The sequence below is a fragment of the Trachypithecus francoisi genome, unplaced genomic scaffold (genome assembly GCF_009764315.1).
Source record: "Trachypithecus francoisi isolate TF-2019V2 unplaced genomic scaffold, Tfra_2.0 Lachesis_group5, whole genome shotgun sequence".
NCBI lineage: Eukaryota > Metazoa > Chordata > Mammalia > Primates > Cercopithecidae > Trachypithecus > Trachypithecus francoisi.
In genome coordinates, this window is record NW_022681470.1 from 12,778,160 (window position 1) to 12,792,829 (window position 14,670).

The 14,670-nt window shown below is 36.8% G+C and overlaps 1 protein-coding gene across 6 annotated transcripts in view; it reads left to right on the forward strand.

Moving 5' to 3' along the window:
• LYST (lysosomal trafficking regulator) overlaps positions 1-14,670 on the forward strand; it is a 223,564-nt gene that overhangs the window by 128,758 nt on the left and 80,136 nt on the right. For 5 of the 6 annotated variants that reach the window (XM_033198012.1, XM_033198015.1, XM_033198016.1 and 2 more), the window contains 7 exons: positions 1,195-1,326; positions 4,222-4,849; positions 6,347-6,524; positions 8,079-8,248; positions 10,409-10,639; positions 11,511-11,677; positions 12,323-12,475. In XM_033198012.1, coding sequence (XP_033053903.1) covers positions 1,195-1,326; positions 4,222-4,849; positions 6,347-6,524; positions 8,079-8,248; positions 10,409-10,639; positions 11,511-11,677; positions 12,323-12,475 — 1,659 coding nt within the window. The remainder of the gene's footprint in view (positions 1-1,194; positions 1,327-4,221; positions 4,850-6,346; positions 6,525-8,078; positions 8,249-10,408; positions 10,640-11,510; positions 11,678-12,322; positions 12,476-14,670) is intronic. The other variant, XM_033198014.1, reaches the window with a different exon arrangement.

Here is a 14,670-nt window from a genome sequence, read left to right on the forward strand (position 1 = left end):
GGACAAATAGTGGTAATTCTTGTGGACAAGAAGCTTGGATTTTATCCAGAGTGGTAAGGAGGCATAGAAAGCCACTGGAAGGTTTTAAGCAAGAGTTGACATTCGAGAGAGAGCGAATTCTGGTAGCTGTGAGGATTTGAGAGTAACGAGATGTTCATCAAGGATACCATTTAGAAATCTGATAGTAATCCAGTTGAGAGATGATAAAGCCTGCATTGTAGCACTATAGTAGGGAAAAGAAGAATTCAAGAAACAAAAAATAAAGTCACGCTAGGCATGGTGGTTCATGCCTGTAATCCCAGCACTTTGAGAGGCCACGGTGGGAGGATCACTTGAGGCCAGGAGTTCAACTCCAGCCTGGCCAACATAGCGAAACCTCGTCTCTCCTTAAAAAAAAAAGAAAAGAAAAAAGAAAAAGTTAGCTGGACGTAGTGGCGCATGCCTGTAATCCCAGCAACTCGGGAGGCTGAGACATGAGAATTGCTTGAACCAGGGAGGCGGAGATTGCAGTGAGCAAAGATCATGCCACCACACTCCAGCCTGGACAACAGAGCAAGGCTGTCTCAAAAAAAGAGAAAAAGGCAGCACAACTTGGTGACTGATTTGCCATGGATAAAGGGAAGGTAGTGGTCAAGGGTGGCTCAAGGTTCCCACATGGGAACTTCCCAAAGAACAAAACAGAAGGAGTAAATTTAGGGCAAAAAGATGATTCAGATTTAGATTTGTTGCATTTGTGATTCATTGAAGAAACGAAGCAGTCGAATTTATAAGTATGAAGCTCAGAAATGATTAGTTTTTACAATGAGACACTGATGGGGATTTATAAAAATGAAAGACACAGTCCTTTCCTCAAGGAATGAACAGATGAACAGTCTCCCTTGAGAGATGATAATAACATATGAAAAGTGAACAGTTAAATGTTAAACCATAGAAATAACTGTCAGTACAGTTGGAATTAAGAAAATAAAAGTTAATGTGGCCAGAAATAATAAACAACAGCAAAATCTGTACTAAAAAATTGTGAGGAGTACGTATTCACATATCAAATGTGCCTTAGTATAAAGTATGCCAGATATTGTTCTCTTTAAACATCTTTTTGTCAAAATTTGAATTTAATGATCTGCTTTTAAAGTTGTATTTTTGTTTTATCCTTTTAAAAAATGTTGCTCTCTCAAAAAAAAATTTGGATTCTAGATGGCAAGATCTTTCAGGAGAAAGTACAGTCAATCATGTACCTGAGGCATTCCAGCAGTGGAGGAAGGTCCCTTATGAGCCCTGGATTTATGGTAATAAGCCCATCTGGTTTTACTGCTTCACCGTATGAAGGTAAAAATAGCAATAATGGAAGTATAGCCTTCTCCCTTTAGTTCTGAATATTCTTAGAGAATTAAATTGTACATATTTTAGAAGTATATATAGTATAACCTCATTCAATCTAACAAGAGACACCCAGCACAGGTCCTCAAGAGAATTGAGAAAATGGATAAGGCTCATGCTATTTTGTTCTGGCATTCTCTGACCTCTCTTATCATAGTCATTTGTCTTTCATCAAGCTTCTGATTTATTTTACCATTTTCTTCAGAAGCTTTTTAAAAACTTTTATTCTCTTCTCTCTACCTAAAACCATGATTCTAGACAACTTCACTTGCCAGATAAATGGCCACCCAATACTCCAGCTTCACATTTTTTGACTCGGTACCCTTTCTCTACTTTGTCTTACCACTCTGCATGCATCTGTCTTGGACTTTATCATCATCAAGAATGCTGTCAAGCATCTGTGAAACTCCAGTATCCCACCCTGTTCTATCTATGTGATCTATTTTTCAATCACATGCATCACTCTGAAACATTTTCAAATATTGTATGTGGCTCCATTTTTTTTCCAGGTTGTTTGAACAGAATCTTTCTGTATCATTAGCCCTCCAGCCAACCAGAGAAACAGAATCCTTTGGGGGAGTTTTGACATGCTGAAAAAAGGCAAAGGGGATGCAGTCATCCTCTGTAATTGAAGACCTCCCATCTTTGTTTTTGTTTTTGTTTTTGTTTTTAAATCACACTCCAAAGTTCCCCTTGTCTCGCTTTGCCTGTCCAGCCTAGGTCACATTAGCCAATAACTTCAGCAGTTATTCAGTTGGAAACTATCTCAGTTTCCTTGTCCCTTTGGCCTGTTGGTATTCTTGAACTGAAAAATGCTAACCTGGCCTCAGTCTCACCGCTGTCGTACTGCTGAATGTTGTAGTAGAGCTTTAAATGCTGCCCTGTAATTTTTAGGTATGTTCAGAATCAATACCCTCTACTATTTCCATAGTAAGTAGATTCAAGTCTTTAAGCCTATGGTACTTTTCTGTCTTCCTAATTTACTCTTAACAGAGTCTCATCGCTACTTTATAGAAAAAAAGAATAGGTGCAGGTTTTCTAGTTGCAAACTGACCATACATCTTTTCCTTACCTGACTACCGTCCTTTTCCATACTGGGACATTGCCCTTATTGTCAGTCCTAGTCTTGTCTTTAGCTTCAATCCTAATTCTTAAATAGTGCAGGTGAGATAGTCATAGAGGTAGATAGAACTAGGTATGTAGGTATTAGTCTCTAGTTTTGTTTTCCTCCCAAAGTGTTTCAGTTATTCTCTGGCACTTTTTATGCCCTTTTATAATAATATTTTAAGGCTATGTTTTTATTAGTTTTTCTTTTCTTTTAAAAAAAAATTTTTTTTAAATACATGAGATAGGGTTTTGTCTTTTTGCCCAGGCTGATCTCGAACTCTTGGGCTCAAGTGATCCACCCACCTTGGCCTCCCAAAGTGCTGGGATTACAGGCTCGAGCCACTGCACCTGGCCTTTTCGAATTAGTGTTATTTGCAATTTTACAGGACATATTTGTTTTTTAAATCATCTGTGTCATTTTGAAACATTTTCAAATGCAATCATACCCCCATTTTTTCCAGATCTTTTGAACAGAATCTTTTGGCAACTTTAGCTCTCTAGCCAAAATCCAGAAATAATTAGAAAAAAAGTCTGAGCTATGGAGCTATTTTATTGCCACAAAGTCTATGCTCTAAAGCAGTTCATTTAATGCCTGTTTACTCTGTATTCATGGTCTCGAATTTTAACCTGCAAAAGAATCACCTGGAGAGCTTGTTGACACTGATTCCTGGGCCCCTCCCTCATACATTCTGTATCAGTAGATCTAGGGTGGAGCCTGAGAATGTGAATTTCCAACAATCCTACAGGTGGTGTTGACGCCCATGCTGCCGGTTCACAGACCACACCTTGAATGGCATGCACGTTTATCCCATGCATTACAATGAGAATAATTTTTCTGGTGTCTTCCTACATAGAATATTAGAAGCAGTAAATTAGAGAGCTGTGATAAGAAAAGAAACTATTACTTCTCACTAATAGCAGCAAGAAGTGACGGCAAAAATGGAGGAGAGAGAGAACTGTCTAGGGCTGTTTAGGCTAGTAACAACAAGTACTACCATTTTTTGAGCACCTATTATGTGTTGAGCTCTATGCTAGGTGCATCACAAATATAATCTCAATCTTTAAAGCAACCCTGCAAAGTAGATATTCTGAACCCTCATTTTACATTTGTAGAAACTGTAGTACAATTAAGTGATTTACCTTGGACTACCTCACTATCATTTGAATCCAATGATACCTAGTTGCAAAGCCCACACTCTTTCCACTGCATCCTAGTAACTGCTAGCCTGAAGTAAATTGAGTTTCACTTAATTCACTTAATTTCAGCACAGTAGAACCATTAATCCTAATGACTGAATCATTCAGTCAATACTGTATTTTGTTAAGAAGACAGGAAAAGACATGTTTTGGGAATATATTAATAAAAAGTGGTTAAAATAAAAATAGTTTTGGCATTTAAGAATTTTAAGCTTTAAACCAGGTGTGGGGGCGCATGCCTGTAGTCCCAGCTGCTTGGAGGCTGAGGTGGGAGGCTATCTGGAGCCCAGGAGTTAGAGGCTGCAGTAAGCTGTGATTGTGCCACTGTACTTCAGTCAGGGTAAGAGAGCAAGACCCTGTCTCTTAAAAAAAGAAAAAGCAAAGGAATTTTAAGCATTAGTTACTTGTAAAATTAACCTATATGGATTTTAACAGTGCTAGATAAATGGGCTTTTGCTGTGGTTGCAATTTATAATGCAAAAGAGAGGTGGTCCCACTTAATAGATTTTTAAGTAGTATTTTTGTATCTACTCTTACTAGGAGAGAATTCCTCTAATATTATTCCACAACAGATGGCCGCCCATATGCTGCGTTCTAGAAGCCTACCAGCATTCCCTACTTCTTCACTACTAATGCAATCACAAAAACTGACTGGAAGTTTGGGTTGTAGTATTGACAGGTTACAAAATATTGCAGATACTTATGTTGCCATCCAATCAGAGAAACAAAATTCTTTGGGGAGTTCCGACACACTGAAAAAAGGCAAAGAGGATGCATTCATCAGTAGCTGTGAGTCTGCAAAAACTGTTTGTGAAATGGAAGCTGTTCTCTCAGCCCAAGTCTCTGTCAGTGATGCCCCAAAAGGAGTGCTGGGATTTCCAGTGGTCAAAGCAGATCATAAAGAGTTGGGAGCAGAACCCAGGTCAGAAGATGACAGTCCTGGGGATGAGTCCTGCCCACGCCGACCTGAATACCTAAAGGGGTTGGCCTCCTTCCAGCGAAGCCACAGCACTGTTGCAAGCCTTGGGCTAGCCTTTCCTTCACAGAATGGATCTGCAGCTGTTGGCCGTTGGCCAAGTCTTGTTGATAGAAACACTGATGACTGGGAAAACTTTGCCTATTCTCTTGGTTATGAGCCAAATTACATCCGAACAGCAAGTGCTCACAGGTACTTATGTGTTTTTGTGCACTCCTTCCACCTTTATTTTACTATTCTTTAAAGACTCTCTACCCATCTGGAAATGTCTTCATTATGCCACTTCTTATAATATAACAAACAGAAAAGTTTATATCTTTATATATGTAATAATAACAGAAAGATATATTTTTCCTTATTTTAATGCTAGATAATATTGAATTCCATATTTAACCAAAATCTAAACCATAAGTAGCATTTAAAATATGTATATATTGTGGTTTAATTCCTTACAGTTATTAAGGAAAAATTCTTCAGGACAGAGAAACGATAGGATTTCTCTAAAGCTTTGACTCATGAGAATGATTCTTTCCACTTGGTGTTCTTGTGAAGGTGGGAGTGGTTTCTAGATTGGGCCTGTCCTGGGTACCATCTCACTTTATTTGAGACAAGTGACTGCTCCAGAAGGGAAGAGGAATGGGTGTCATAGGGTGGTCACTCCATTCCACTCAGGTAATTATAATGCAGGTCTTGGTGCCGAACATTGGCAGTTCTGCTGTGGATGAAGTCAGAAGAGAGCTAAAATGGCCTCAGAAAGAAAAGCTGGTGTTTCCCAGTACAGGCTCACATCAGACTGCACAGAGTCCTCCATGTCATGACAGACATTGCCTAGACGTTGCATTTCTTCAGCCATTTTTCTTCTGCTACCACAGTTTGTTCTCTCTCCAAACACTTAAGGTTCCTCTCTCACCTGAACACAGATGACCTTGCTCTGGTGATGAGATATCCCACTTATCTTTTCCTCTACTTCTGCTATCACAGACCCATAACTTTATATGGAGCTCAGATGCAGCAGTGCTCGAGAGCATTCCTTTATGAAAAAATCTCATTTCACCAGGAGCTTCCAGAAGTTTCACCTGGGCTAAACCCAGCAGCATTTGTTAGGATATGTAGATAGAGGTTTTATTTTCACACTTGGTTCTTGAGAGGATATTCTGTAATGCTAGATTCTTCCCCTGCCAATCTCTCTGCTCTGTGACTGAACTAGGTTTTTCTGACATGCCTACACTCCTAATAAAGCTGTTTCTTCCTTGGTGGAAAAAACATTTCCAATAGTGTCTCAAGTAGCAATGTCCAGTGAAACTCTCCAGTGATGGACATGTTGTATTCATGCTGTCTAATACAGTCGGCACTACCCATATGCCTATTGAGCATTTGAAATGTGACTGATGCAACCGAGGGACTGAATTTTTAGTTTAACTTTAAATAAATAGCATAAGTAACTGTGACTACTGTATTAGACATCAGAGATGTAGAATCGAATAGTGTTAGTAGACTATATGCCCAAAAAAATCAGTGGTAAAAAGTGATGGTAAATTTGTTAATGACAGGTAAATTAGGAAACATTTCTTAAACATTATGAACATTTGTTTCACCTGTTAAAGAATGCTACTACTTGTCACATTCCTGAGGTAATCATCATGTACTTTTCTCATCATGTTAGTAAGACTTTTTTGGTCTCTGTTTTAGTGTAACTGAAGACTGTTTAGTACCTATATGCTGTGGACTATATGAACTCCTAAGTGGGGTTCTTCTTATCCTGCCTGATGTTATGCTTGAAGATGTGATGGACAAGCTTATTCAAGCAGATACACTTTTGGTCCTCATTAACCACCCGTCACCAGCTATACAACAAGGTGTCATTAAAGTAAGGGCAAATACTGGATATGTTATTTTAATTCAGAAAAATAAATATGTATGTAATTTAAAATTTTGAGTATATGCATTAAAGTAGACCTAAATCTTTCTTTTATATTTTAGAATAATTAACTAATATAGTTTGTTACTTACTACTCACATTGTTTTTTAATTTTTTTATTTTGATAGCTTTAGGGATATAGGAGTTTTTGGTTACATGGTCATATTTTTGCATCATCCAGTTTTAAGTCCCTCTCCATATATTGGTTCATATCAGTATGATTTTTAAATCTACCAATAAATCCCCATATCTGAACACTTAGTAAATCTGTTTTGTAAAAATTACAAGGAACACATGGTTCATTGGAAATCTCTTCTTCAGTGTGCTATCAAATTTTAGACATTTACTTTAGGTCTTAGCTTAGATGACACCTTTTCAAAAGACCGTCCCTGATTATCTTATCAAAATCACTTCCGTCTAATATTATTTATTCTATCATAGCATCCTATTTATGTCTTGTAATTATCTTTTTAATCTGTGTACTTGTTTTTTAAATTTCTCACAAATATAAGCTTCATGAGGGTGGGCATCTTGTGTAATAGGTACTAAGTGTATTATTGAATGAGTAAATGCTTGATATGAATAGTTTCCGTTAGAAAACAACCCAATATTAAAATAATCTTGTAAAGATTCTCATTTTCTTTAGTTTGTTTGGATGTAGGTATTGTTTAATCACTTGCAATATAACCTAGTATTGAGCTCCCATTTCATGTGTAAGTCCCTGAGCTAGTTGCAATACAGTATATAGAGGGAAATAATATAAGCTCCTACATTCAAGAATTTCACAGTCTAGAAAGAAGAGTTTCATACTTAACTAAGTAAAATGTAAGGAATTCTGTGATGAGTGCTGCAGTGGCAGTATTAGTAAATACATAGTATTTACAAAGTATTACACTGTGAACTTAGAAAGTTTTCTTAGTAGGGGAATAAATAGATGTGTGTCTGAGGGAAAGGAGTCTATTGCTACTGTGAGAGAGTCATTAAAGGCGAGAAAGAGGTGGAAGGATTAATTTGGTATTACACGTGTTGCATTTAAGATGTTAGAGAAGGGTAGAAATTCGGGCCCTTGCTCAGGATAAATAATCTGTCAAGAAGCCTAGAAGTAGAGCTCTAGGATATATAGATATAGGTATAGATATAGATACAGGTATAGATTTGCAGAGAGAGCATAGTTTATGGATTTCCCCCCCTCAGCATTAGGAACAAATATTCTACTTATACTCAACTAAGGTTGCCAGTCTGCTAGGTGTCCATGTTCAACTAAAAATGCCAGTTTCCCCCATGAGAGAATCATTAAGATCTCCAAGATAGAGTCATCATTAGCATTCTGCAGTAGCCAAAGACAAATTCATTTTTGCTTTGCTGTGGTGATGGCATTTTTGTAAGCTTTCTATGTTCTTCTGTATATATGAACTTAATAATTTACAAATGCAGTTGTGTTACACTGATTTGTATACATTAATTTTAATGCATTATCTAAATTGACTTAAAGTTTTTCTTTAGCTATTAGATGCATATTTTGCTAGAGCATCTAAGGAACAAAAGGATAAATTTCTGAAGAATCGTGGATTTTCCTTGCTAGCCAACCAGTTGTATCGTCATCGAGGAACTCAAGAATTGTTAGAATGCTTCATTGAAATGTTCTTTGGTCGACATATTGGCCTTGATGAAGAGTAAGTGTGTTCTTCCCTCCACTATAATTGGGAATCTTGTCTTTTTTTTTTTTCCTCGGCCTGTTGCCCAGGCTGGATGGAGTGCAGTGGTGCAATCTCAGCTCACTTGAACCTCTGCCTCACGGGTTCAAGTGATTCTCCTGCCTCAGCCTCCCAAGTAGCTGGGATTACAGGCACGCACCACCACACCCAGCTAATTGTTTGTATCTTTAGTAGAGGCAGGATTTCACCATGTTGACCAGGCTGGTCTCAAACTCCTGACCTCATGATCTGCCTGCCTCAGCCTCCCAAAGTGCTGGGATTACAGGCGTGAACCATTATGCCCAGCTTTTTTTTTTTTTTTTTTTTTTTGGAGACAGTGTCTCACTTTGTCACCCAGGCTGGAGTGCAGAGAGACACAGTCATGCCTCAGCTCATTGCAGCCTTGAACTCCTAGATTCAAAGGGATCCTCCTACCTCAGCCTCTCGAGTAGCTAGGATTACAGGCATGCACCACCACACTTGGCTAATTTTTTTTACTTTTAGTGGAGATGGGTCTTGCTGTGTTTCCCATGCTGGTCTCTAACTCCTGACCTCAAGCCATCCTCCTGCCTTGGCCTCCCAGAGTGCTGGGATTATAGGTGTGGGCTACCACACCCGGCAAGATCTTTTGTCTTAAATGTAAAATTTAGTGAACTCACTCTTAACAAAATCTTTTAGTCACCTTTAGGAAAAAAATCTGCTAAAAGTAATTTTCCAGGTAAATCAATGTATTATTTGGCATATGATATTCTTTCTAATATAACTTCATCCTTCATAGTTCATTCATTAGTTAGAAACTAGAAACAGCTGCATCAGATGAAAGTGATAGCTAAGATTTGGCATATAGTATTAACATGAGGAGATTAACCAAAAAGACAGGTGAGGCTGGACATGGTGGCTCTTTCCTGTAATCCCAACACTTTGGGAGGCAGAGGTGGGTGGATCACCTGAGGTCAGGAGTTCAAGACCAGCCTGACCAACATGATGAAATTCTGTCTACACTAAAAATACAAAATTAGCCGGGCATGGTGGCACATTCATGTAATCCCATCTACTTGGCAGGCTGAGGCAGGAGAATCGCTTGAACCCGGGAGGTGGAGGTTACAGTGAGCCAAGGCTGCTCAATTGCACTTCAGCCTGGGCAACAAGAGTGAAACTCCGTCTCAAAAAAAAAAAGAAAAAGAAAAGAAAAAATGAAAGATAGCGCGTGTATTCTCAGTGATAGATTACATAAAGGATCCATATAGGAACTCATTACTCTCCTCAGAGCTTTCAGGTTATCTGGGAGAGGAGTAAATCCCTCATCTAGAATTCCTGGATACACTGATTATTGAGTTTTGACCCTAGTAGAATGCTGATGGATTAGCAAATAAGTGTAAAAATAAAAGAATATTTTTCTCCCAAACCAAAAGTTTGGCAGAAATTAAATTGTAATTTCTGCTTGTGATAGAATAGAGAGAAATGTGTGTCTCCTTATTGTGATAGACAAATTCAGACCTTAAAGAATTTGCTAAATTATTATGATAGTGTCAGTACTACTTTTCATTTATATACAACTTTTGACTTTCACGAAACAGTTCTGCATTACCTTATTTGATTCTCACAATAGCCTTGAGAAGAAAAGAGGACATCTATCACCACATATTTTTGACAGATAAGGAAAATGAGGCACAAAATACTTAGCTAATTTCATTCCATCCCAGAGGCAAGTTGTATTGGGATAAGAACTCAAGAATCATTCCCTTTTGCTAGACTTCTTTTTACTAGCTCACTGTCTCTCAAATACTATGTAAAATAATAATAATGATTTTCCTGTGCACTTGTAGCCCCAAGACAGTGTCTTTGGACATAAGGGGCTCATGGATAAATTAAAATAAATCAGTTAAAACCATAAAATTGCATGCATATTTCACGTGAATGTTTGTGTATTTATCTTGGGATGGACTTCTAGCAACAGCTTTTACCCTATTATTGAAGGGACTTTATAATCTTAAAAACAGGTTACGAAGCCTTACTCCCTCAATTTTTTTTTTATGACTTCAAAATCAAGTTAACAAAATGACCCGTAGTTGCTATCATATTTTCTTGTTTTGTGACTAATTGTTTCTAACATGCTCTTAACTGTATTATTTATTATAGATTTGATCTGGAAGATGTGAGAAATACGGGACTGTTTCAGAAGTGGTCTGTCATTCCTATTCTGGGACTAATCGAGACCTCTCTGTATGACAACATACTCTTGCATAATGCTCTTTTACTTCTTCTCCAAATTTTAAATTCCTGTTCTAAGGTAGCAGATATGTTGCTGGATAATGGTCTACTCTATGTGTTATGTAATACAGTAGCAGCCCTGAATGGATTAGAAAAGAAGTAAGTTTACAATTATTATTTAAAATTACATCTGATAAATACTTTAGAACAAGAAAACTTAAGTATTAGTGTACTTTAATACACGAGTTTACCTATGTAAGAAGCCTTCCTGTGTACCTCTGAACCTAAAATAAAAGTAAAAAATAATAATAATAACAGAAAGAAAGAAAAAAAAAGGAAGAAATTGTATTTACTGAATGTCCCTGTATGCTACTTTATTAACTGGCCCAGGTTAGTTTCCAACCCTTGCTTGATTTGGAAAACCCAGATGGAGAGAAGCATTATAGGCCTAATATCATACATTGAGGTAGATTATCAAGATTAAGATTGAAGACCAAAAGTAGCTAATTCATATTTATTGGGTATTCATAAGTGATTAATATAAATGCAAATCTAATACCTCTTTTAGTCCTAAAAATAACTCTATACAAGTGAGATTCAGAGAGGTTAATTAATTTAGTCAAATTCACCTTCTCTGAAAAGCCTTTGCAGCATGTTCCTGTTCATACCCACACAATCTTCATCCTTAGTGTGGACTAGAAACCTGTCTGTGTGTTCTTATAGTATCTTGTATTAATCTCTAGTGTTACACTTACAACCATTTACTATTTATAGTGATCTGTTTACTTGTCCAGTTCTCTGAAAAACTATGTATTTTTGACAGGTGTCAAAGTGTATCTTATTTCTATTTCTAGCATACACACTACATATTACTTGTAGAATAAGTGTGAATAAATATCGAATGACTGCATGAATGAGTCCAAGCTGGTTGAACAGGAATTTAAACCTTTTAAATCGGTTAGCTGTGTCTTAAATTATTTGTTCTTTTTCTTATAAATGTTCTGTTTTCTTCTTTTGTTGTTATCTTTAGCATTCCTGTCAGTGAATATAAATTGCTTGCGTGTGATATACAGCAACTTTTCATAGCAGTTACAATTCATGCCTGCAGTTCCTCAGGCTCACAATATTTTAGGGTTATTGAAGACCTTATTGTAATGCTTGGATATCTTCAAAATAGCAAAAACAAGAGGACACAAAGTAAGATTTAATTTTTACGAATTTGGGGAGGGAGTTGTATAATACACAAACCTGTTATTTCAGCACAATCTCTTTCTTCTTAGAAACTCTTTTACTAAAAGTTTAACGTTAATTTTGTGATAATATGTATCAGTTTTTAAAAAGAAGCCTTTTTAAAAAAGGCTTGAAAAAGTGGCAAAAATAGAAAGTGATTCCACCATGTAGTTAGTAGTTGGCAATACATAATTGAAAGATGTCACTGATTTTTCTTACCAAGTAGAATTTAAAAGCATATGTTGCATAGTAATACCCTTTTTTTTCTTTAATGGTAATTATTAAAGTGAATATGAAACAAAAGTATGATAATTGCTGGTTAAACTTTTGCCTTATATAGAAAAAACCCTCTTCTTTGAAACAATTTTTAAAATGAAATAAATTTGTGAGCTAATATTTTTCCATTGAAGATTTTTTAGTGACCATTTGTAAATTTGCTTTAAAATTGCCTTTAACAAGAATTTAAAAATGTCTACGACTATCACCCCCATGCTGATCAAAATTTTAAAATTTATGTCTAACAAAACATTTTGTTATGATACATAAAATCAGTTCAATTAAAAAATTAATAACCACATAGCTTGAAAACATTCTAGTATCTTCTGTTTTTAGATATGGCTGTTGCACTACAGCTTAGAGTTCTCCAGGCTGCTATGGAATTTATAAGGACCACCGCAAATCATGACTCTGAAAACCTCACAGATTCACTCCAGTCACCTTCTGCTCCCCATCATGCAATAGTTCAAAAGCGGAAAAGCATTGCTGGCGAGTATTGAAATCATATCTTAATAACCATAAATTGAGGCTAGCTTGACTTTCCTATGTTCTTATGCCATTCACATTTTAAAAATATTTCTTGTTTTACATAAAATTTAAGAAAGATTTTTTCCTGGAGGAAACTATTCTACTGCTTACTTTTAGTGCTTTTCTCATTCAGTTATTTCTTGAGCACCTGCCTACCATGTGCTGAGCATTGTGCTAAAATATTGGAGATACAATGATGAAAAAAAAAACAGACACAGATTCTGCCCCTGCAGAGATTGTAAAATAGTAGGGAAATGTAGAGGGTAGGAATAGAGATTATAACAGGGCAATCTACATCAGGAGTTAGGGAAGTCTCTGAGAAAGTGGGATTTCAATGTAGATGTAAAGGATGAGAAAGGAGTTAGCAAGGTAGAGAGTCAGAAAAAGAGTATTACAGGCAGAATGGATGGCTTATGTGAATTCCAAGGCAGGGAAAAGCTGAGCTTGTTCAGAGAAATAAAGCCATTTAGCTAGAATGTGTCACTTGATAAGACTGGAACACCAGAAGAGGCTGTACAGTATGGTGTGGGCCAAAGTCATTTTTTAATCATGCAGGCCTTGTTAAGGAGCTTAGATTTTATCCTAATGGGAAGTCATCAAAGATTTTAAGTAGGTGTCATACTATAAACAGCTTTCTGTTTTATAAAGATCACTGTGTCTTCTGTGTGGAAAGTGGGTTAGGGGAGAGGAAGAGAAAAGAGGTAGTGGGGAATCCAGGTAGGAGGCTATTACAGTAGTCAGGGCAGATGATGGTGGCTTGCACATGGTTAAAATGCACATGATGTCAGGGCTTGGTATACATTAGTAGATGTCATCAAATAATAAACATTAATATTGTTAGGCTTCCTTATTTTTTCTACAAAATCTGCTATGACCTTTATCTGAATACAACCCAGAAAGATAACATGAACACCACATACACAGGATATACACACATACGTATATATACGTAGTAGATAAATATGCATATGCACGTGCACATACACACCATCTCCAAACAGAGTATTTGGTAAATTGCTTGAAGTTTAATCAGTCTTACTGTCTCAAATTCACTTAAGTTCAAATCTTTCTTTCACCTGTGTTAAGCTGCTTCTGTGTTCAATGCTATGCAAAAATTTTAAACCATGTGAAAAACTCACTTGTAAAGAAAAGCTACCAAGTACACATTGTTTTGCAGTAGTATGTTTAAATTATGCTAAATCAAACTTATATAAATAAAACTTCTACATCTATGTAACTAAACCTACTGCCCTTCTACATTCTTCCTTATTTAATATCTGAATGCACTCTCTTCTTGAGCTGCCCTGCCAGTTGTACATCTCTTTTGCCCTGAGTAGAAATAGTAGAAAAATTCTTTATCAGTTCTAGCATTAATGCTCAGCTTCCTGCATGCCAAAACATGATTGCTGGACACCTTTCCTTTGCAGGACTCCTTATATAGTCAGTGACTGCTTAGATGGAATTCGCCCTCTATTGATATCAGAAAGTATACCTTTGCTACCCCTGCTGTTTCTTTTGTATTGGTACTTCTCATTTTCATATCTATTCCTCCTCTGCTTCCATCCCTAGCTCTCTGGTTTTAGTTGATTATCACCTTGTGCCTGGGCTAACGCAGTAGTCCTCTTGCTATTTCCCATTTGGTCAATGATTTCTCTAGGAGTCTTTAATCTCTCTCTTTAGATACTAGCATTTTTGTCACCTTGAGCCTTAGAGCCCTACATAGCTTCAAGTTTGTTATCATTTTTTTTTTTTTTTTTTTTAGTTTGAGTCATTTTAAAACAGATAATGAACTTTTAGTCTTTTCACTAGATGGCTTTCCTTTTTTCTGACTTCTGTAGCTTCTTATTATACTTGGCCTTGTCTTTTTCGCTCTAAGTAAATGTGATTGCTGTGAGCTGTAGGAGACTTACAGAATCCTACAAGTTTTTAGCTTAATAAAAGACCTTAAAAGTCATCCAGTCCAGCTTCTTCATCTTAAGACCCACTGCATCCTAGAACTAGGGACTGCTGGCACATGCACCCCTATACTCACCCCTTTGTGTCCTACACCACATCTACTCATTCCAGGTCTGTCGTATCTCTTAGGAACCATCTCTCTCTCTCTCTGAAGTCTCTCTCAAGAATCCTCCTTGGTTTAAATACTGCCCTTATTTAAA